We start from the raw sequence: 24,757 nt of genomic DNA, 5'->3' as shown, positions 1-24,757 counted from the left end.
GGGACCCTGATAACCAGGCCCCAGCACTGTTGTTCTTTCCCTAAACTGTACCTTTGCTCCCACAATTGGCACAGCCCTGGCACTCAGATAAGTCCCTTGTAAATTGTACCCCTGGTACCAAGGGCCCTGATGCCAGGGAAGGTCTCTAAGGGCTGCAGCATGTCTTATGCCACCATGGGGACCCCTCACTCAGCACATGCACACTGCCTCACAGCTTGTGTGTGCTGGTGGGGAGAAAGTGACTAAGTCAACATGGCTCTCCCCTCAGGGTGCCATGCCAACCTCACACTTCCTGTGGCACAGGTAAGTCACCCCTTTAGCAGGCCTTACAGCCCTAAGGCAGGGTTCATTATACCACAGGGGGTGAGGGCATATGTGCATGAGCACTATGCCCCTACAGTGTCTAAGCAAAACCTTAAGACATTGTAAGTGCAGGGTAGCCATAAAGAGTATATGGTCTGGGAGTTTGTCAAACACGAACTCCACAGTTCCATAATGGCTACACTGAAATCTGGGAAGTTTGGTATCAAACTTCTCAACACAATAAATGAACACTGATGCCAGTGTGGAATTTATTGTAAAATTCACCCAGAGGGCATCTTAGAGATGCCCCCTGAATACCAATCCGACTCCTAGTGCTAGGCTGACCAGTTTCTGCCAGCCTGCCACAACCAGACGAGTTGCTGGCCACATGGGGAGAGTGCCTTTGTCACCCTGTGGCCAGGAACAAAGCCTGTCCTGGGTAGAGGTGCTTCTCACCTCCCCCTGCAGGAACTGTAACACCTGGCGGTGAGCCTCAAAGACTCATGCCTTTTGTTACAGCACCCCAGGGCATTCCAGCTAGTGGAGATGCCCAACCCTCTGGCCACTGCCCCAACCTTTGGTGGCAAGGCTGGAGGAGATCATGAGGAAAACAAGGAGGAGTCACCTACCAGTCAGGACAGCCCCTAAGGTGTCCTGAGCTGAGGTGACCCCAGCCTTTAGAAATCCTCCATCTTGAGATTGGAGGATTCCCCCAGTAGGATTAGGGATGTGCCCCCCTCCCCTCAGGGAGGAGGCACACAGAGAGTGTAGCCATCCTCCAGGACAGTAGCCATTAGCTACTACCCCCCAGACCTAAACACCCCCCTAAATTTAGTATTTAGGGGCATACAAAATGGCTGGGAAAGCATCAGACACAGGCTAATCAACATGCAGAGACCAGAATATTTTGCAGAAGATGGGACACACCTGTCTTCCCTAGGGACAGAGGTGGTTTGGAAAAACTTATGGGCAGCATTGCAGCTAGCAGGCTGGATAGATGGAGCTTGACGGGGGAGGCGCCTATTGGGCGGTAACCCAAAGGTGGCGTGGTGGAGGAGAGCGCAAGAACAACAAAGGCCACACCTAACACAGCGGCGTGGCAGGGCTACTTACCTTTGGATGCCTCACGGCAGGGTAAGGCAGTCGGGGGAGGTGCACGAAACACGGCACTCGCAGCCCAGGTCCGCCGGAGAGCTGGATACAAGGACTAAACAAGGTGGCGAGTTAAGCCTAAAAGGAAATGATTACCCTCCTACATAGAAAAGGAATAATGCCAAGGGGCAAGATACACAAAGGACTAAACCTGAGCGTGATTTATGTCAAATTTATTGATGGACAGGTGACATGTAGATATAAAAATGTATGGGGGTTGTTAAGATGCAAAGTGTTTTATGACAAAGCGTAACAGTGTACGCATAAACCCATGGGCTTTCAACCTCATGGACGATAAAGTGATTTATGATAACTCATGACCCCATTTGTATGTACATCTGAGATGACGGAATGATTTATGGCCCTCATAAAAGCAGGGCAAACATGCTGTAAATCAACGTTAATAAACTGCAGCCAACATTTCCCAAACCAATAAACAGAGTCATGTACTACTTATGTGTTACAGGAATTAACCGTCTGGAGGGTTTTAGGAAGTGAGCGCAATCTCTGAGAGAGCAGGATTATTCCTTTTTAGAGCCCTAAATCAACAGAAGAGAAGGCATGGGAAGTGCAAAGGTGGGCACTGGAAGGATGTGGTGTAGTTGTCAATTCACTTCTCTGTTTACTGGCGCCAACTCCTGTTACCTTCTACCCTGACTTGTGAAGCTGATAACCTTCACCGGACTGAACAGTCTGAGCCAGTCCACCTGGCCTGGGACAGCAGAGAATCTGCTGAATGCCAGCCGCTAGATTTGTAAACCTGGCGGACGGGATCCGCCTCAGGACATCAATGTAGAATGAACACTGTGGCGGAGATTTTGTTCAACGGTTGCGGACTAATTTAGCACTATCCCCAAATAGGCTGGTACTTGTCATGGGACTAACAGAAGGGTCCTCTGCTGCTTCGAAGATGCCAGATGCCTACTTAGTAATTTCCTGTGCATGAAATGTATTGAGAACAATTTCTGTACAGCTTGGCGCTGTAGTGTGTTGGGATGTGTAATCCTACTGTAACTTTGTAAAGCCATTAATTGGTTATGCATGAGCCGAGCTGCTTCGTAGGTGTGTTTTTTAAATTAAACATTTTTAAACACTTATTACCACAGTTTTGCGTTGTTTATGAAATCGTGGTAATCTATTTCTGAACCTCTGAAGGATTTACGGTTCAGCTGGCCCTTCAGTGATTTGATCTAAATACCTGGAGGTCGGCGGCCTATGTCAGCATCAAGCGCTTAATGTTTCCGTCTAGGTGGTGGTGTTTTGTTCCGTTTACCTTCTTCCCCTTTACCGAGCGGTTTTGAGTGCGTTGCGCCAGTAAGACGATCTGCTGTGGACACCGCACGCTTTCCCTAGCCTAGGATATGTAAGCCAGGGCCCTGCAGGTCATTCAGAGGTGCAGCTTTCCGTCCTGGTACTTTTCACTTACTAAAGTCATCTCACTGAAGCGCTCGGAGTCACCGGCACTTGAAGTAATGCATGCATGCCAGCGGAGTGGCACCCCCAGTCCCGGCGTTCATTCCCGCTTAATGGCACAACAAACAGGCCTGGAATGCGGGAGCGGGGCTCCAGGAGCCTCTTGAAGAGTGGAGTGGACAGCCGGCCAGGACATGAGTTATCTCTCTGCCTTGGCCTGAGAAGGGTTAGGTAAACAGCAGGGCAGTGACACAGTGCAGGCAGGATCGGCTTCGGGCAGCCAGGCTGCAGGGTGCATTACAGTGGGGCTCAGTGTCGGGGAGCAGCGGGACGGCCTCGGTGAACGCAGCAGGTGCGCCTCACCGCAGTGACTCGGACAGGTCCCCGTAAAGTGCACTTAAGCGACCTGTGCTCACCCGCTGCCCCTCAGCTGGAGCAGGCCGTTCTTGTGGGTCTAGCCAGCCCGTGCGGGGCCGGTCCGGGCGGGACGCTACCATCCGCGCCCGGACTGACCTCCGGCCGTCCTACCCCATTTATGTACTACCCCGGCCGAGGCAGTGCGCGCGTCGCTGTACGTCGGTGCAATACAACTACATACGTAATCAGCCACAACCTGTTGGTGGCAATCTCCGAACCTTCCACATCTATAAAGCGCTGCAACGTCATACTAACGGTAGAAGCGCTGCACACGTGCTTAGGTATCATATAGCGTAAGAGAGCGCAAGGTGGGCGCTAGTGTCTCACCGCTGCGTCCGAGGTGAGTCTTCTGCTGTGAAGTGCGCTTTAAGATGTGTTCGGCGATTTGTGACTGATTAGTAGATCAGAAGATGTTAATCTTGGGAAAAGGAGTTCATTTGTGAAATGTGTCAGCTCATAGTAAACGCTGATCCAAGATAATTGAATCATTTTGTATTTTTAGACCTAAGTGTCCATTCATGAAAACAATCCCTAATTGGTGTCTCCCGCCTGATTCATTATTAATCTTCATTATTCTGCTGGAGTTCATAGTACATGTGAGGACACCTACATGGTGTTTTTTTTTTTAAGTTTCCACGGATCTGAACCATGAACGTCATTTCGCCAAAATGCCAGGGGTAGCGAAAGTGACAAAACACGCACTTTGACCTTCAATTTCGTTCACACACACGTGCTTACATACACATATTGACGCTTACACACACTCCCTCTCACCCAAACTCACAGTCGAGCATACACACAACGTGGATTTAAAAACATTTCTACTTACCTCAGCTGCAAGTGAGGGCCATAGTACAGCTAATTGTACTTTTACTACACGAATAGAGAATATTTAAACATTATTTACTATTAGTGTAACAAAAGACATGAGAGAAAACAACGAAAAAGGAGCCTCACCCGACGTCCGTAAGCGCACACTGCCATTGTGCTCCTGGCACTGAGTATGCCACCTCTGAGGCCCCGGGTTGCAAAGACAGAACCAGGGGTCGCAAGGGGCAAACCAGGGTTCGCAGCTGCGACCCCTAAATGGCGTCCATGATCTCAACCTATTTTTTTTCAGATAGTTTCATAAATTGTACACAACGCGGAGTGCTTGGTTTTTCGGCTGAATTAACACCGCATCTAACGACATTTTGTACAAAACCAGACACATTTTACTTTAGTTACACCGCGCTGCATCACTCGCGTGTTCCCCGTGTCTGTTATATGATGTTATTCACTGGCGCACTCTGCAAAATGGATTCTATCTCCGAATAAAGGGCATTAGAGATTCGGCTAGTTGCTGCATTGCATACCTCTGTTGTATCCAGCCCTCCCTTAATATTTTAACTCCGAAGACTTAGATGAGCTCGCCGTTCGCACCACTGGCTGGCAGTGAAGCTCAGGTATAGAATTAAAGGGAAAACGCCGTTTGACTCATTTCCTGGACGAAACAAAACGCATTAACACATTTTTGAAGTCACAGTCGATTGCCTTTTAGTATAATTGTGTATTTATCAATAAATTGTAGGCTATAAAAGTGGTCTAGATGTGTTCTCTGCTAAACATCAAACAGGAGCCATTAAATTATAGTTTATGCTGCTGTCTGCGTAAATGCAAACAACACATTACTAGAGAAGCACAAAAGATAAGTGCTTACAGATGGCTGTCGTTGATAGTAAATCATGGCCCGTAGCTGCTAAGTCTCATTGTGCATGGCAGGAGTTTGGGTGAGTTCAAGTGAACCAAAAATGCGTAAGCATAGCAGGAAATGTACAGATAACAGAGCAGTTCTAAAATATAGGAACCGATATAATGAATGGGAGTAGTTTTATACTACTGATGAGCCATGCCATTAACGTGTTTACTTTGAGTAACTGTGATTGTCCAGACCCTGTTGTTTGGTCACTGCCAGCACAGTGAGCAGCTGTTCATCTAGCTGACTGTGTATAGTGAATGCTGAGCAGCTGGGGTCCAACTTTCTCTTTCAGATGAGACCTTTCCTTGGTAACTCTCCGCAATGTATGAGGTATTCACTAGGCCAGCATGGTCCAGTTTTGTCCACGTCTTCCAGTCTGGAAGCCTGAAATGCAATAAGATATCAGCCACCTTGGAGGAGAACCACTATCGTTAAAGACTCACATGAGTCAATCACCATACTAACCCCCAGTTTACTAGTATGGGACGTTTTTGCAGTGAGGCCTTTGACCCTGTTCTACTGAGACCGCATATGAGCTCCACCAGATTAGGCATTTTTTGTGGCTAGTATAATCTCTGTAATTCTAGCAGGTTCTCCTGATTTACAATCACCCTATCTGTCTCTGTATTTTGAATGAATTCATGCATGATACTATTTCTAAAGTGGAAGCTACTCCTATGAATGTCCTGGCGCTGGGAAACAGAAATAACTTTTGCAATGCAATGGGTCTCACATTTGCTCGAGTTAGAGCTATTAGCATGGTAAACTCCTAACTGGACTTTTCTTGCCACATAAACTGAAAATTAAAAGCAAAACGGTTGGCATAAGCAAGCCGATTCAAGGCGCCACAGTCGCCATGAGCATCAGCGTGAAGAGACACACAGAAGGAAAAAGAAGTTGACTCGCAGAAAAACTTATCAGCAAAAGTGCAATTAGCCATGTAACAGGGGTGATGGCCAAAGCGGTAACAAAACTTCTCCAAGGAGGGACAAACGCAAACCATTTACCATTGTCATCAAAGGATTTTTGAAGGGCAAGCCCAGGAATGAGTGGTAATGATGGGCGTGAGGTGGGTGTGGTTAAAAGCCCAGATACATACCAACACGTCAGAAAAGCAGTGCTTGTGCACTGCTATGCTCAATCTTAAACGAGCAGATCCCAGTTCAACATGCTTGGGCAAAGAGGCAGGATTTGAGCAGTTTACGAAACTAGTGTTCTTTGATCCTGTGAAGATGGAATTGAAGATGGTTGGTAGCTTGTGCTGCCAAGAACGAGAAGAAGAAACCATGTTGCCCTCTTTAATCAAGGCACATTCTTTTCTTTAGATCATCATATACTGTTATGTACAACATTACAAGACTTTGGGATGGTTCGTGGTATAAAGTGTTCCCGAACTGCATTTATATGTATGGAGAGTGATGCAAATTCCCTTTTAACAAAAGTAGTTTACTGATTCTCCTTGAACTTTCTTCAGTCAAGCAACATGTGCTTTTAGACATGAGGGGAACATTTAGGAATCCTCTACCAACCAGTAGTCAAATCTAGGTTATTCTCTTTTAATTTTCTTGTTCTGCCTTAAGTGTGCCCACATCTCCCCATAGGGTGTCCATAGGGCTTTTCTGGGCAGAAAATGGGAACACAGTTGGAGGGCTACATCTCTCTTTGCCACAGTGAATCCTATTCCAACCACTAATCTGGCTCCCCTATGGCCATCCCAGTCCGGTGGTAATACGAGAATAGCCACTGTTTGGATTTCTGTCTGTTGGAATTCCAATCCCAGCCTCCAGTGTATTTTTAGGACCAATACATTTATATGATAGGAGATTCTCACACCATGTGTAGAAGGGTACCCCACCCCCTCAACACATCATACAGTTAGGGTCAGTCCCTCTTCCCATTTTCAGTTGTCTCTCAGGTGTATGGTATACCCTATGGCAGTTTTTTAATTGAATTAGCCACAGCTTAGCGAGGACACTACCTGTCTAGCTGTCATTTTGGCATCCACCCATTTCGACTCTTCTAATTTTCTCAAATCCTGTTCCCATCGCTCTCCAAGAGTTGCAGTGGGGTCAAGGAGGTTTATTACTACTGCCTGATAGAGGCTACCAATACGCTTGTTTTCTGTTTTTATCATTGTGGGTTTTGACTGTAGTGGATTAAAATCTGTAACGAGCTTCAGCTGTCCCTTGTATCCCCTAAAATGTACCTCAGGTAAATGTATCATAAGAATTGTGATCTTCATTAACCATCTGTGAAAAGGATAATGCAATTTGATACCAATATCTTCAGTATTCCAAAGTGGATTTCCTTAGTTATCTTTTTTGGCCCAGCCTGCCCACCTCAGTGCCAGGCACCAATATTCCAAGTTGACATCAGTGATTGATGGCTATTTTGGGCGAAGTTTTTCCTGTATAACATTAGGGTCAGGCTATGCTTGTCTAGGAATTCAAGTACCAGTCTCACAGCCAGGTCGTCTTTGTCTCCACACAATCAGTCATTAATAGGGCGTATCTAAGTCACCCATTAGTAACATTTTATGTCCGTAGTCCTCAGCCTACCCTCAAAAGGTGATTGCACACACTTCGTGTATGCCACTCGGGGTGGTCTTCCCACCAACAGGATGCTAGTCCAGAAGGACTGCAAAGTGTGAAATAAACTTTGGGGGATTCTGTAGGGGTACTGCTGCAGCGCATATAGCAGCTGGGGCAATGCAGCCATGTTAACTAGTGCCCCTCTCCCCATCAATCATGTTCAGCTTCAGTTTACTCCAGACTGTCATGAGTGCTTTAACTTTTTTAATCAGGTGGATGATATTAAGGTTCCATCTCTCCCGAAATCAGCATACCTAGGTATCTGAAATGGTTCTCAGCACTCCTTAGGGTTGGTGCACACAGGACCCCTTCCTTCACCTCTCCACAAGAGGAAATATTGTCGTTGTGATTAACAGCACAAGGCAGATGGGCTCCTGCGGCACTAGGTCTATGCAGCGCTTTGAGTCACACTAATTTGTCCCGCAAGTCAGAGTGTAACAGAAGGCTCACAGCGCAAGTCACCTGCAGATCAGCAACCAGCAGTGGAGCCGAGTGAGTTACAAAGGCACCGATGCTGCTGCACTGGACGAGAGGGAGGCAGGGTGACGGGTGTGCATGAGTGATTGCATGTCTGTGTAGGTGCCTGTATGCATGCATGTGTGTGTCAGTGAGAGTATACCTCCGAGACTGCATGTCTGGAATCCCACACCCCTAGGGCTATACATGACAAGCTGGTGCATAGCCCTTGCTCATACTATGTGACCCTCTCTGCAGTTGCAGCTGGTGACTTGGAAAAGTGGCTGGGGGGGATAAAAATAAAATAAAAAATAAAAAAATAAAAAACTTACCTGAACGTTGCTGCCGCTCTCCGCTGCACTGCAGGCTGCCAGCCTGCCCTGCGACCAATCATGATGCTGCTCAAAGAAGCTTTATAATTGGCTGGAGTGCTCAGGCTGGGTGTTCCAACTCAGACTGGGAGCCTGGGACGGCTGTCTTCAACTCGACTTGGAGAGCCCTCTTATGCGCATATGTGTTTGGCCGACCCGAGACGGCAGGCCAAACATATGCTCACTGAGGGGAGTGCTCTGTGCACTCCTCTCACTGCTCGTCACCCCCATGGCCCCCCCTTAAAATAAAAAGATAATAAGCATAGTTTATTATTATTATATTTTTTCAAAAGGTTTGCAGCTCTTGCTGCTGGCGGGAGGCAAAGCTTCTCTGCCATAGCGGAGGAGCCGCCCCTGCCTCTGTGCTGTACTCCTTCGGCCTAACACTTACTGCATGATAGCCAGGGTTGAACCTCTTGGATGTAGCTCTCCAGGCCGTGCACCTCTGTGTTGCAACAGACACTGCAGTATTTTGATCTTGCTGCCCTGTTTGATGTGCTGTACCCCACTGTTCCAGTGCTCCAGCGGTCATAAACTGCCTTTCTCAGGCCTAGCACCACCTTGTGACGCCTGGCACTCCTTTGGCCTAGATCTCACTGTATGATTCCTGGTCTCGCCTGCTGAGATATAGCAGACCATATGTGACGATCTGTACTGCTCTTTTCAGGTCTTACTCCCTCAGTTCATACCCAATGCTGCACTTGGGTCTAGAGCGCCCTGTGTGAAGCCCTGTGCTGCCCTTTTTCAGGCATACCTCCCACCCTGTGTGAGAAACTGCACTCATATGTTGTAGCACTTCTACCTCAACTTGTATGATGAGAGCTCTCTTTTGGTCCATGCTTCCCATCTAGTTTCCTCCTCTTCGGTGAACCAGCACCCTCTTTGACATCCTGCGCTGCATTTTTCTGGCACCATGTGCTACGCTTTTCTGTTATAAGCCTTGGGATATAATGCAATTTCTTTCTTCTTGTGAGTGTACATCATGCTCTTCTCCCTTTCCTGTAAACCATTTCATGGTGCCTGGATCATTTGGTTCTGATGACGTTCCAACTTTACCTCAGTGCTTGGGGTTCCTTCTGGTGTACTTCAAACCACACCATATAACTCTATTCAGTGCATGTGGTGTCTTGGAGACTTGAGATGACCTGCAATGTCTGCGAACTGAGGTGATGTGAATGTAATATGAGGGTGATTTGTAGAGCTGTTATGATGCCTTTGGGGATACTGGAGTGTGTGTGGAGAATCCAAGAGACTGGGATAATGTAAACATAGAGTGTATCATATCTTGGAATGGAGAGAATTTGGTATGCCCAGAAAACAGGGATAGTGTGAACATGGAATGTATCAGAAACTAGAATGCAGAGTATATGATGTGTCCAGGAGACTGGGGTGATGTGAAACCATTGTGTCCATGAAACTGAGGTGATGTGCCACCAAAGCAGAGTGTCTCAATAGACACCCAGCTGGTGTTTTTCAGTCAGGAGTGGGAACTTGTGCTCAATTACATTTTATAGCTCAAATGTAAATTCTCATAAGGTTGGTGATGAGGATAACCGTTGTGGAATCCCAAATGTCACTTCTGCTTTCTTAGAATTATAGGCGGGCGGGGAGGAATAGTGAGTGTTAATGATTGGTAGAAAATTATTTGATCCAGCTAGCACCAGACCTCCGATGCCAGTATCCACCAGTCTTTAGAGTGAGGCACTGTGCCATACTGTATTAAATACAATTAAGTGATCCTAGAGAATCACTCCCACCACAAAGCCCTCTTCCAAAGTGGCCATGACTTCATCCTGAGCTCCACCAAGGTAGAGTTTGCTAAAGTTTGAGGATGTCACAGTAACTAGATAGATTACTTCGACCCACCCAAGGCCAGCAGCAAGGTAGTAGGAGCAAGGTTATAGGCCTATAGCTTACAACATCAGTAGGGTAAAGGCAGGACGTTTTAAGACTGGGAGAAACAATACCAGTTTTCTAATGCTCTGGAACTATTTCAGTTTCTAGTATTGATTGTCCAAGCTATCACACTAGAAATAGGTGTTACTTAAGCTCTGAGTGGTTTCTCAGTAAGGATCCCCTGGCTTGCCATGTTTACTGTGAAGTGTGGCAAAAATCAATCCCAGGAAGCAACATTCTCTAAAAATCCAAAATGGAGAAAATTCCTCCTTCGATATTAGATCTGGCCGAGTCAACCCACTTGGGTGGGCAAGTCTCCCTAACACACCCTTTCCAGCCCCTCTCCTTATCTAATCATTGGGTCTCCTACAAATCTGGGGGAGTAGGAAATGGGGAGTGTTCAGTTATTGTCCCAGGTGGCTTTCCCTCCTTTCAAAGACCCATTTGGCTACTCTTCCCCCATCCTGCTCTGTCATCTGCTGCAGCAGTTCTCCTCCACCAGATGGTTCCTTTGTCTCGGCACAGGCCACTTCACACCTCATTAAGGTAGCTTGGCTCAGGTTGCCAGAGGCTGACCAGTCAGGAAAGGGCACTACAGGGCTGAATTTGGTAACTTTCAGAAAGAGTTCTAAAACTCTTCCTCTGTGTTAGTTATAACAAATTCAACCTTGGCAAGTTGTTTGATTTATTATAACATATAATTTGATAAAGTCACTTCTTATATTTACACTGCACCCAACCCTTGGGGCACCTGGGGCAGACTTTAGGGGTGACTTATATTCAAAAATAAGGTACCCCTAAATAAGGTAGTTAATCTCAACTTAAAAGCAGCCAACAAAGCAGGCCTGCCTTTACAATGACATTGGATACCACAGCAGTGCACCTATGGATGTACTAACTATACTGGGGTCCCTAAACCTACATGCCCTACCATCTACTAGGGACTTAAAGGTAGATTGACAGAGCAATTATAATTTGGCCTAATTTGCATATACCATTTTAAACAGAAAACTTGCCCTGGGACTGGTTAGCAGTGCCCAGGGCACAGTCAGGCAGAAAACACCAGTATCAAAAAGTGAGGCAGCTTCTACAATCAGCCAAGTTTTCTCACACCTTTCTAGAACTTTATTTTAATCTCTCTTAGCTTTATGGGTGACTTTCAGGCCCATTTCCCATCCTCATTCCACACTCTTTTTCCCAGTGAGTTTTGGCTGTCTGGCAGGTTTGTCTCTGCATCTATTACATTTGCAGTTAGTCACAAAACAGACTGGCAATATCTTTTGTAAGCCTCAACTCCTAAAGTACCATTAGCTTGATTGGTGCTGAACTTATCCCAGTTGTCAGTACACTAATGAAACAATTATTTCCACAGATATCTTCTTTACATAGTTTGTTTAACCCTGGCACAAGTGCACCACATTTCAAACTTGTCTAAATAAGGAATGGTCCATTAATTGGATTTGTTTGTGGCATGGCCCGCAAGAGATGCAAATATTTTCATTGCAGTTTTGAACTGCATAGACCACTGCTTATATATGTCAAAGCCTGCAAAGATGTACAAAGTATTTCTAATGTTGTGCTTTATTCATCGCTTAAAAGGGGGGAGATGAGATTAGCGTGCTTGTAAATGTTCCTAATCAGCCATAAGATAACACATCTCCTTCCAAATTTTTATTGTAAATAATATTTCTCTCAACAGAATATGGGCCTTCACCAGTGGCTCACTACTTATGTTTGACTTGTAAAGGATTCAGACATTCATGTTAGTCAAGTAAAAATAAAGAGAATGGAAGAAAGAGTCCTAAGCTGGCTGAGAGTGCGGAGCGCAGGCAAGCACACCATTAAGTATGCACATGCGCACATTGCCTCAATATCTCCTCCATTCTCAACTCCTCAACCCTTCTCCATCCTCATCAGTAAAAATCCTTCATTGTTTCATTTTGCCTGATGCTTTTACTCAAAGTACGGCTCACATGCCACATGTGGCCCTTATGACCTTTACATGCGGCCCCTGGTCAACAGCAGCATGGGCAGCTCTTTATTGGACTCAGCACTAACATTTAAAAAAAAACTAAATAAACAGACTAGTGTTTATTTACAGGTTAATTTAAGTTAAAGAAAGGATATAACTAGGTTGCCCTGCACCACTTAACTTTAGGAACACCTTTATTTTAAACACATCACATTAAAGTTTTGTACAGCATGCATCCCGAAGACCTGTATTTTGAGATCCTCTTACATATGATAATGAGGAAAAAGGAGGGAACGTGGAATAAAACAATTGCCTAGGATCACACAGTTTGGTAAAGTGGTGAAGCTGGGATTAATCCCAGTTACCCGATATCACATTGTGCAATTCAAACACTAGGTGTATATGCTTTGCTTCTCCTAAACCCATCTTACCTCCAACACACCTCTGAATGCCAGCCCTCCCCTGCTCCCGACTGCCATCCTTATGGCACCAGTGTGGTCACATCACAGACCAAAATTTTGGCCCCCATACCTTAGAAGGACTGCCATTGGTTCATCTTCACTGGAGCCTGTAACCCAATCATTCTACCAGCCTCTACTAAGCTTTTGCACGCAGTTGCATTCATTGGAGGGAGACAGGCTATGACTAGATTTCTCCCACATTTGAATCCGTGGCCCTTGAAAGGTGTCCCCGTAGAATGTCTATTCAGTCTTTCAGTGTTAAAGGCAGCAATCCGCTGATCACAGTGTAATAAAAGTGTCCGAGCTGGTGACTACAGTCAAGCGATTGACTCACAGCCCAAGCTTTGGTCCTGCCTTGTGTTCTCTCTGTCCTTCACTGCCTGGCTCTGAGGAGCACTAAGCTGCAGCCCAGGCAATTAAAACAAGCATTTGCAATGCAACGGGTCTCGCGTTGTAAACTCCTAACCCGACTTTTCATCTGTCGGCAAAAGTGCTTTTATGTAGGTAACCCGAAAAAGTGAAATTAACTGTGTAAAGCGCTCGACTTCTACCAAGCGAAATCGCGCTAGGAAAATAGAGAAAAAGTAGTCCACGATCCGACAGAAAACAGCGAGCTTCGCATGTTTTCTGTACTTGGTCGCTGCACTCGAGGAGGACTAACCACTGGAAAAGGCTTGACGTATGCGTTCCTTCGACTAATGAAAGCAAGCAGATTTTACTAGGCAAGCCCACGAACCAATGAAACACACTGACGTGACGTCGACAGGACTCCGAGCCCTTTTCTAATAACTAAAGCGTCTCGCTGCGATACCACGCAGACTCGACCCTAAAAAAACAAGTCAAAGGAAATATATCACATTTATTTAAATCAAGACTTGGCTTCCTGACCTTTCTCCTCTTTCATTTACGAGCAGCAAATGTTAGTGAGGGGGAGCTATCTAGCGCCTCTGTGATATTGCACGCTGTGTGATAAAAGGTTTATTGTAATCTGAAAGCAGACTCAACACCCAGGGCTGCCAAGTTCATAACCAGGTGGTGTAATCTTGAATCCTCAAGTGACGATAATAACCAATACGAACATCATCTGACTCTGAAGGGCTCTCGGTGGGCTGCGTGAACACAGGGCAATGAAGCGAGGCTTGACCTGCATGGCCGTCGAGGTCCAACTCTTCTCCCCAGCTAAGCCAGGCTTCGAGGCACTGCTGTCCTTTGGAGCCCTCGCTGCTGGTCTCGCCTGAAGTGGCAGGCACTTGCCCTCATTGACTCCTTATCGACCTCGGTATTCGGCACATGCAGCTAAACTACGGCTGATATAAGCCCCCTGACAGCATCCACTAACTGAAAAGCTCCAAGGCTGTGAGAGGACTCTTGAGGCAGGAGGGTGCCCTTTTTTGGTCCGCCGTCAGCTCATATGTCCTCTGCTGTGGACTGCTCGAGTGACTGCTCGATAACAGAGGGTACAGACTTGGCGTTATCTGCTTTCGGTTTTTGTAATCCTGCACTTCATAGAACCGAGCCCAGCTCACTGCAGACACCCTCTTCACATCAAGACTTCATCGTCACAACTAAATGGAAACTCGGACGAGCTCATGCCAGCGACATTTAGTCATATGCTGTCCTTTCTCCTCTGCTGTTGCATGGCCTGCAGTGCCTCCCCACTCCTATCCTTGGAATATTACAAGGGGATCTTGGAGGATGCATCCAGCGGTCAAATTTCCATTTTACTCATCTTTTTTATTAATTTTTTATATTCTCTCCGCTTGTCTGAAACTGGATAAAGTCCTTTTTGGGGCGCTCCGTTGCGGAATCATTGCGTGACTGTCAATGAGTTGAAAAGTTGGACCCTTTCATATGCTATGGTTTTTTAGGCCTGATAGTTTGTCACTTGCATTGTGAAGTAAGGTCTCCATTGTGGGCTCCTGTGTGATAGAATGTAGGGATACCTTATCACATTTATGTTATCTAAGCTGTTGTCGCAGGGGAGTCTTTACTTTTGTGCAGTTACCATCATTTCTGTGTGGTCCTTACCGATGGTCAGAGGTTAAACAGAGTGGAGCATAGACTGCGCCCTTTGCATTTCCCATGCTCAGATACTGTTAGCCCTTTTCAGAGACCCGGACTCGGCTTCTCTGCAGTGGTTTTACAGGTTCCCACCATCCTAAATGGCTATATGATAACTAACCGTCTGTATTTTTATTTGACCCTGGTGCACTAACCATCCTCCATTGCGTTCCATGTCTCTTTGAATTCCTTCCCACTGCAGCAAAAACCTCACCAGCTGGGGTGTCTTCCCTGTTGCTGTTCGGACCAGCTCTCTGTGCCTCTGTTAGAGTGTATTTTGGCGTCTTTCTAAACCTGGGGTAGGGGTCACCAACTGTTGTTCTTAATATACAGTGTACAGCCGCACAGTGTACATCCGCAGTTGTTTCTTAGTCTTGTGATTTTGATGTTGCTTCACACTGGGCGGGTGGCTATCTTGATATGATTACTCTTTCTGTGGCTCAGGTGTTAAAGTTGGTTCTCTGCTATTGCATTTGATATTGTTTTCAAACCTCTGTTATGCTTTCAGGCGTGTTTCTGCACACGAGTTCGATGTAGCCAGTTCCTATGCCAGGGTCACACCTCTAACATACACCAACATTATTTACATTTTTTAAAGACTTGTATGTGTAAAAGGGCGGTTTGCTTTCCAAAGAGTGCAAAAACAGTATCATATGAAGTGGTTATCTTTTCTGCTGACACGTTTTAGGGTGCAAGGCACGTGGGCTGTTCCCTAGGCAGATCCAATACAAATGTAGCCAGTCCTCTGTTTTTAAAGTGTGTGTGAAATTTAAACACAAGCCTTCCTACAAGCAGTAAAGGAAGAACATGCATTGGCAAAGTTTATAAGTCTCACCTGTGCGAGAGCTGTTGGCTTTTCCATTGTGTTTTAGCCATGTTGTACACCAGCAAGGCTGCTGTTCAGCATGGCTAAAAGTTAGTGCCGTAGAGGAGAGTGGTGTGGACTGAAGTCTTGTGCCATAGAGTGGAGGGGCATAAAGCAGAGTGGTGTAGAGTAGTGTCGTAGAGTTGAGTGACAATGGAGTAAAGTGGTGTAGATTTCTTTAGAGTGGAGGGGCATAGGGTGCAGTGTTTTCAAATTGCTTATGTGTGACATTCCCATGATTACTCAGTACTTATGAGGGATATTCAATGCCCAAATGGTTGCTACTTATGGTGATACTTTCTCGAATGTAAAACCAAGCAATGAAGTGCATGGAATTAGATAAATATCGGAAATGGCAGCCTTTTGAGCAACGAGGAGCTCTTAAAAAGATATTTGAACGCTGCAGAACCCCCGAAATGAAAGGTCACTAACCTACTGTCCTTTCGACCCGGTAATGCCCAAATGTGGCACAATTTGAAAGAGATGTTTTGCATCAACCCAGCACCACAAGGTTCACCAGCCAGCACCTCAGCACTACAAATCAAGAACTGCACTGGCTGCTTTTGGGAAATGCAGCAAGGCAGCCTTGAGCAGCTCGTGGTCATGGTGGCGCTTTAATGTGTGACTAATGCATTTCAGTGCGGTGATGGAGAGATCTGCAGTGAAGTGCATTACTCTTACCCCAGATGCATGGTAATTAGCTGGGCTGCGGGGAAATGCCTGGTGGAATAAAAGGCCCGCCCACCCTTAACTAATATCAGTTGTATTATGTACTTTATTTTTCATTATCATCCTCTTCAAATAGTGTAGACCCCACAGATCACGTGCGGTTTTAAAACAGTACAAAAATCTAAACATAAAAATCTAAACATAAAAATGCAGCACAAGCAGAAAAAACAAACAAATTTGCAATTAAAATACCAGTGAAACTTCAAGGGTAACACAGCTATATACCGGTGTAAGAGGTAGCAGTAAGGACAAATACTAAATAAAAAATAATAATCATGCATTCTTACTGTTAATGAACAGCCCAGGTAAACATTCCACAAGCGCCGCCATCTCCTACATGCCAATAACAGGACAAACTGCCTGACACGAGTGCCACCACATTTCTAAATGTGTCCCTTAAAAATGGAACACATATGAAATAGGCTAATAGTTGCTGCTTGAGTTCAGAGTTTAACTTAACTGGCTGTACCTGCTTTCACACGTTGCCTAAAGTTAAAACTTAATAATCACCTACAGGAGCACTACATTTTTCTACATACATGAAAGTAAACAATATATAGTTTTGAGAAGTTAATAGCTAAATATTCAAGTGGTCTGTGGCTAATAGGCAGCAAATGACCAACGATACAATTTAATAACAGTAAAACAGTTTATGAATGAAATTTGTTGAGTAGCAAACCATGGTTTTACAATAATTGTAATCACTATTTGAGGAGTCAAGTGCTTTATTTGAAGCACACACCTGACACTGTGCTTGGACGTTTGATGACTCTGTACTGGGTGTCAAGCTGTTGATGATCTGCCTTAAAACTCTAAGTGCTTTCAGTTTGGTCTGCCCACGCCATCCAGCAGAGACCGGAAATAGCTGGTGAAAATCACGATGTCCGTGGTCTGGTGATGCAGCAGGCGGACCCTCCAGAGTGAGCAGCCATGTGCTTGGAGGTGGCAACATCATGCCATGCTGCACCCGTGCACAAAGGCTTCTTAAAGCACAATTTTCTACATACGGGGGAGGAAAAAAAGTTGAGTCCAGACAAAAGCAGCCATCTGAACCATCAAGTGTGGCATGTGTCACGTACCCCTATGACTTGGAAAACAAAAGAAGTCAAGTGCACCTGGTCCCCACGTGGATCTGGCGGCTCCTTTTTAGATCACATATGTATATGTGTAAAGAGCACGTTCACCTGTGGGCATCTTGGTGCTGAATAACAGATGTTTATTGTTACCCAACTCAGTGGTACTTATTTTATCGACCTCAGAAGGATGGAAGGCTGAGTGGACATGTGACCATGAGGTCAAACAAGGGCCCCTACAGTGGACGCATTAGTCCACTAAGCCACCAGACCTGGCTTTTGATGATTAAACTTCATGTGGTTGATCATATCCACATGACTTGTTTTTAGGTTGAGCATAGCAGCGTGCAAGCTCTGCTCTTCTCAGCATGTAATCTATTCTTTGGGCTTTAACCACGCCCATCACTTTAATTGGTTCCTGGACCTGCCTTTCAAAAATCCCTTGATGTTGTTGGTAAATGCTCTTGTTTGTCCCGCCTTGAGGCTGTTTTGCTACCGCCTTGGAGACTGAACCTCTTACATGGATTATTGCATGATCAGCGAGATACCTTAGTGTGGCACACCATTTTTTTCTTTTGCTTCGTTGCTTTGCCTATGGCAGTATGTTTTTTCTTCATCTTCCTTGGTTTCGGACATCTTGCTGTTTCTTTGCGATGTCTGCAGGGCCTTTTTTTTTTTTTGCAGTTTTATATAGCGCAAACTCGATACACCAGTATTACAGTGCTTTACATAAGCAGTGCTTACATTACACCAGAACACATCCATCTTTGGTAGCGACGGAAGAGTAAGTGATTTTCTCAGAATCACAGGATGTTGAGCCGGTGCATAGGCTCGAACCGTGTTCCCCAGCTCCAAAATCTGCAACGCTGACCCTTACGCCACAGCCTTTCCCCATGGGTTCTTTGTCTGGTGCGTGTTGTGGCAGTCTGGGAATAACTCGTTGTTTTATATAGCGCACATTCTGCCATCTCATAGCGCTGCAAAGCAGGTACCATTCCTAACAAACTTGCTATAATTAATTTGCAACAACCTTGCAGAGATTAAGAGGTGAAAAACTATGTCAGAAGTTTTTTATTTTTTATTTTTGCAGTTTTATGTGGCGCAAACTCAAAACGAAGGTATTGGAGTGCTTTATTAGTTTTTTTTTTTTTAATTGCAGTTTTATATAGCACAAACTCAATACAAAGATATTCCAGCGCTTTACATGATGACTGGTTACATGACACATGAACACATTCTTTTTTGGTAGCAAAGGGAGATAGTGATTTCCCCAGAATCACAGGATGTTGAGCCGATGAGGAAACTCGAACTGGGTTCCCCAGCTTCAAAGTCGGCAGCTCTGGCCCTTAGGCCACATCCTCTCCCCTAGGGTGCTTTGTCTGGTGCGTATTGGGGCAGTCTGGGAATAACTTGTTTTTTTCATATAGCGCTTTGTAATACAGGTTCTGCCATTTCATAGCACTGCAAAGCAGGTGCCATTTTGGACAAAATCACTATAATTAATTTGCATCGACCTTGCAGAGATGAAAAGGTGAAAAAGCTATGTTAGGATTGTAATCTACGACATTCTCGTTCTGTGAAGACCTCTGCAGTAGGTGCATTAACAAACTGACTTGAGTAGAGCTTACCACTAGGCGATAGCATGTGCTCTTGATAACCTGCGGAGGGTCACCAACCGAGCACATAGGTTAGTTTTAGGCAAGAAGATGGTGAAAGGTGTTGTTTCCAAGATGGTGGAAAAGGAGTTGTGAAGCCTGACCCAAGCATTCCACGGCATTAAGCTTGATAGCAAAAAACATCTAGCCTTTCAATGTAAATCAGGCCTCTTCAAATAGATTTCAGTTAGTAGAGGCAGCCATTTTCCTAACCCTGTAGATCAAAGCAGCTAACACAAGGGTGCCACAGTGAGAGGAGCAGCGTATGATAGGGCACAAAAGTGGAGCAAACTCCATCATTTCCTCCTCCTCAGAATTCACTGGTGTCATGGCTTTGACAGTCCCCTCACAGGTACTGCGACCTTGCAGATGCCACTTCCAGAAGTGCTGTCTAAAACAGAGCTGGAATAGCACTGCTTCTTGTTTGAAGAGGCCCCACCTCGAATACACCCCACAGTCGCTGTCACAGGCGCAGAGCGCTTCCCCATCACCCTCTGGACTCCTGTGTATAAAATCAAAGCCAATCTGTAGGAATGAGGCAAAAACACTCCCAAGATGGCGGCCTTGTTGTGTCTTCTCTCCTGTAGCAACAGGCCTGGAAGGTTTGCTGTGGCCCCTGGCATACATCCACTACTCTCCAAACCAAAATACATAGGTAAAAGACATTCTCATCTACAACGCCAATAGCTCTAACGCTCACGAATGCAAGACCTATTGCATTACAAATGCTTGTGCTGTATTTCTCTTCCTCCTCCTTTCCCGATTTGTGATTTTACCTCTATTGTTTGCGGTCAATATCAGATGAGGAAAAATAAGTACTGGTCCCCAAAAATGAGTGCTGGTGGACTCCACTGGCTCATATTAAGCACTGTAAGCCACCCTCCTCACTCTGTTTGTTTGCTTCGAGACTTTGGGTGTCATTTGCATGAATAACCTTCCTTCTGTCAAATTCTTAGCTTTGTGAGTTTTGTAAAGGAAGTTGGGGTGATCATTCTACTTTTAGATTTGGAAGGGCATAGTTTGCTTCTTACTGCAAGTGAGCACAAGTCCTGGTACAGGTTAATACGGCATGAGGCTATTGCAAAAAAATCTAAGCATCACTGTTAGTCAAAGTGTAGACCCAAGTGTTCGAACTGAACATATCTTGCCTTTGCATTCACTTAGTAGCCACAGCTCCTGTGAGTGAAATAGTTCATCTTCTGGCACCACTGGTCAGTGTGTTTGATACCAAACTCTAGTTTGCCTCCATTTCCCATGACTAGATGTCACTGGCAGTCTCCCGAGTAGGTAGGTGAACTCACTGGACATGCACTCTTTAGTTGCATGCCTGTCGGCAAATCACGGCAGCTTTCCTCAGGGTCCACGTAAGGGAGTCCACTCTGCCAGGGCTCACTTGATGATCTCCCAGCGAGCAGACATTGCTGCTGGGAGGTCCTGTAATCTAGGAATGGGAATCATGCGAGGCCTCCTCACACGCAGCGCAGGAGCAGAACCCTCAAGCCGATGACCTCCAGCCCTGTATTGCTCCACGGCTTCGGGTGGGTGGTCAGCAGGTCGTATGTTGTTTCATTTGCTCTCTTCTGTCATGACACAAGCGAGCCACCAGTTTGTGTTAACATTTGCCAAGTATCTGTGCCCTGGAGTTTTATTTGAGAGCTAGGAAGTCTGTGGTGGGCAATCTCTAGCTCGTACTCCACTCTCAATAGTATGTTTAGTTTTTTCTATTTACCCCCATTACTGCAATGTTTGATTGTGTGTACATATACTGCGCGTGGCATCAACACTATGAGGTTTTAAGCTTAAAGTGAGTTTGAGCCAGTGCACAAGAAAAGTGATCTCTGTTTTAAAACGATAGAGCCTTCTCCTCGGTCAGTGAATTAGTTTCTCCGGCTCATGTCCCAGCCGTACCATCGCCCAACCGTCTTCAAGGGACCTTAGTGTAACATACTGGCAAGACCACAGCATTCGACAGAATGGCAAATATTTGGAGGGTCTTCAAGGTGAATGTTAAATGTCTGAGAGGCAGACTGCTATCCAAAACACTTTTGTTTCATATTTCCCCAAAAGGATTTCCCACTAATGTTGCTTTGCGTGCCTCTTTGGTGTGCTACAAAGGCCAGCATTAATGCTTGTGTGTGAGATGACAGGGGTCAGTTGTCACACTCTCTAAATGCCAATTTAATTTTCAGACAGGAAGCTCTCCTCGCTGCCATCAGTGAAAAAGATGCCAACATTGCACTGCTGGAGCTGTCCTCGTCCAAGAAAAAGAAAACTCAGGAGGAAGTGGCCACTTTGAAGCGCGACAAGGACCGTCTGGTGCAGCAGCTCAAGCAGCAGGTACTGCGGGGCGCGCGGGTAGTCCGCGTGAGTGAGGCACTGCCTAGAGAACTGAAAGGGGCAGCGGCACCACGGTGGTCTACTAACTGGTAAACCACATGTCTTCAGAAAAGCGGCCATATTTGATTATTTTTTGGCCAGCCACCATACTTCTGCGGCATTTCAAAATGTGAGACATCTGTGTGAGCGATGGACATCACTTGGGGAACTGATATATATATATATATATATTTTTTTTTTGTTTTACCTTGGCTCTCCAGATGTCTGTTTTCTAGTAGGGGGTCTTGGGCATTGTAAGAAATAAAATGGTCTCAAAGTGGGATGGTGAGAGTGACTGCCTGACAAATAAGCGTGAGTCCTGATGGAATCATATGATGTGAAAAGCGGACCGAGCCGCGGTACAACGAGATACTCGAGTGTATGATTCAGTGTTAATTAGAAGGTTGTGCAGAATGGGCAAAGGAAACTGACAGGTGCCGGACTGAAAGGCGCCAGTGTCGCTGGTTGTGCCCGACAGGTGGAGATCGGATTATTGTCCGGGAGCAGGAGACCTTGAAGCATTCTTGCCGAGGTGCACCACACTGTCTGGCATCCAGGGCTCATGAATTGGCACCCACATACTGTAGGCTGAAGATTTTAAAGGGCGCTGCTGCGTACTGAATGCAGACAAGCGTTGGTGATCAGAGCGCACCTAAGCGTGAGCCCTCCTGGTCGGGTTACTACTCGAGGACGCAGTCCCGTTCAGATGATTGCTCACAGGAAGGAAACCATGCTAAATATTACACAAGTTGCATCGGTTTACTAAATGGATTTTGTAATTACGCCAAACCTTTCACGATTTTATCTGGAAATGCTTCTTTCACGCCTCTCTGCATAACTTCAAGAGAAGGTTTGAAAATTGCCCCATAATGCCTGTTTCTCAATGTGGCATCGTCGTTTAGACTGGTGCTTATTTTGTTATTAACACTGCCGTCCCTCGCTCAATTCTGCCTATTCATTAGCTCATTTTCGTTTCGTGTTACTATTATCCGGTGGGTGCAGAGTCGGGGAACAGCGCCATCATTAAGAATCATATCAATCTCCTCCAGTGCTCAGTGTCAGCCTGGAATGGGACTGACTGTCCAGTTTCCACGAGAGAGGGATCTGACTCGCAGGTGCCGTCCGCTGGATTGAACATCATTATTCTGCATAGCTTAAATAACTTAAAGCAAGGATATCTAGAGGATTTTTGGGGCCTCGAGTCAGATATATTTTGGGGGTCCCTGTTGGGAACAGCTTTGTAGTTATCATGTCCTCATGGCCAGATCTCTGACTGCACAGGCACAGTCGCCCAAAATTCGGGGATAGTGACTTGTGTTTCCAATATTGTAACACAGCAGCAGCTCACTCATATTACTGCAAATAATCTCTGCACCCTCCCATTTCTCATATGTGAGATCCTGTTGTGATCTAAACGAAACTTCTTTTTTAATGGATTTTACATGAAACATAAATACAACATTTCTCTGCAAAATGTCTGTAATAGACTCACAAACACCACCCACATCAAAAATACATTAAAGGAAAACAGTATTTAAAACAATATGTTTACGTATTATGCCTTAAAACGTCTCTGCGTGCAAGTTGACGATTCTGTTTATTACAACAGAAGCGACCTGGCAGTCCACTTCCAGGAAGCGGCTCCCACAAAACCCACTTTTTTATTTTACATTTTCGAGCCACCTCAATATTTTGGCCGAATGAGGGAGGATAGTGCCCTGCAGGGGAGTGCTATCAAAACCCTTCTTTCTCGCAAATAATATTGTTTTCCTTGTGGATCTGTTCAGTTATAAACAGCACTGAAATACCAAGGATATAATTTCTGGTAGGCAATAAACTAAATTAAAATATATTTTTTAGATGTCCCTTCCAAACTATTCACCAAGCGAGTGTTGTCAGTGTAGAGCAAATAGTTGAGACCCCGCTGCTAAAATAAATAAATAAACAAATAAAAAGTAGTGGCAAAAGCAATAGGTCTGGCCTTCGTATGCTCGTGTGATGGTTACAGATTTATTATTTAGGTCGGACCATTAGCCAAGGCCTTTTGATTTTAATAAAATGATATACTTACGTGTAGGCAGTGCCACAAACTACCAGTTTGCTACTTAGACGTGGCAGTACCCTCCCATTAAAACTATTGCCCTTCTTCTTACATGTGTAGGTACTCTTCATTTCAAATTGAAGTAGCACAGGTACTCAGTATGTGACAGTACCTGCTCATTTAAAGGACTACTTTAGGGAGCATTCATCTAGCAGTTCTCATCGATTGGTCTGTTATCATTTATTATGGGCGAGCACAAAGTGCTCCGTCCATTCTGTTATCTCTCGTTGGGCTTGAAACCACGCCCATGCCACGTTAGTCACTTACATTGGTTCGTGGGCTTGCCTTTTAAAATCCTCTTACTTTCATTTGTGAAAGGCATACATACGTCATGCCTTTTCCGGTGTTTAGCCCACCTACACAGCACCGGTAAAGTACCAAAAACATTCGATGTTTTCAGCCTGGAGTCCGGACTACTTTATCTGTTTATTTTCCACGCAGCGTGATCGCGCTGCACTTTACATAGCGCGATCGCGCTGCGTTTTTTTTGCTTTACAACTCTAATAGCTCTAACTCGAACAAATGCAAGACCTGTTGCATTGAAAATGCTTGTTTTACCTCCATCCACAGCAGTATGGAGCAGTGGGACAGCCCCCTTCCTGTGCTGGCTAACTTCACTGTGATTGGCATTCAGCTCTTTCACAAGGAGCACATCCACACAGTCACTCACTTCAGTGCCAGGATTGTGTGGCATTACAGGATCCTTCCCTTCCAACTCTGCCCACCTGTATTGCCAAAAGAAACATTGAATAAGCGATGGTTGAGATGCTTGAATAAATCTCAGCAACTGATAATTAATCTGGCCCAAGTGCTAGTCTATCATTTTCTTTGCCCACCCACCGCCTCAGATTACACCTGGCCATGAGCAAATCAGCCTTAATCCTTCTCCAAAATGAATAGTCCAGCCTGAACTGCTAAGCTAGGTCCTCTCCGAACCAGAACAAAAGCAATCCAAGACTAGTTTTGCCCTAGTTGGGGCTGTTTAGTTAGGTGCAGCGTAGTTCTTATAGCACAGTATACACAGGACCAAAATCTGGCCATACATGTCGCTTGTAAAGTGTTGCATTGAAGTAAACTAGAAAGTAACGGTTGGGATCCTTTAATTAACCTCAACCATTAGTAATTAC

General features: G+C 45.4%; 1 protein-coding gene across 8 annotated transcripts in view; it reads left to right on the top strand.

The window, feature by feature from the left end:
* ERC1 (ELKS/RAB6-interacting/CAST family member 1) overlaps positions 1-24,757 on the top strand; it is a 1,341,708-nt gene that overhangs the window by 1,048,391 nt on the left and 268,560 nt on the right. For all 8 annotated transcript variants that reach the window (XR_011202236.1, XM_069228108.1, XM_069228104.1 and 5 more), the window contains one exon: positions 21,343-21,490. Coding sequence is in view for 7 of the 8 variants with exons in the window: in XM_069228108.1 (XP_069084209.1) it covers positions 21,343-21,490 (148 nt within the window). In the remaining variant the exon portion in view is untranslated. The remainder of the gene's footprint in view (positions 1-21,342; positions 21,491-24,757) is intronic.

The sequence above is a fragment of the Pleurodeles waltl genome, chromosome 4_1 (assembly GCF_031143425.1).
Source record: "Pleurodeles waltl isolate 20211129_DDA chromosome 4_1, aPleWal1.hap1.20221129, whole genome shotgun sequence".
Lineage (NCBI taxonomy): Eukaryota > Metazoa > Chordata > Amphibia > Caudata > Salamandridae > Pleurodeles > Pleurodeles waltl.
This window is presented reverse-complemented; position numbering and strand designations above follow the sequence as displayed.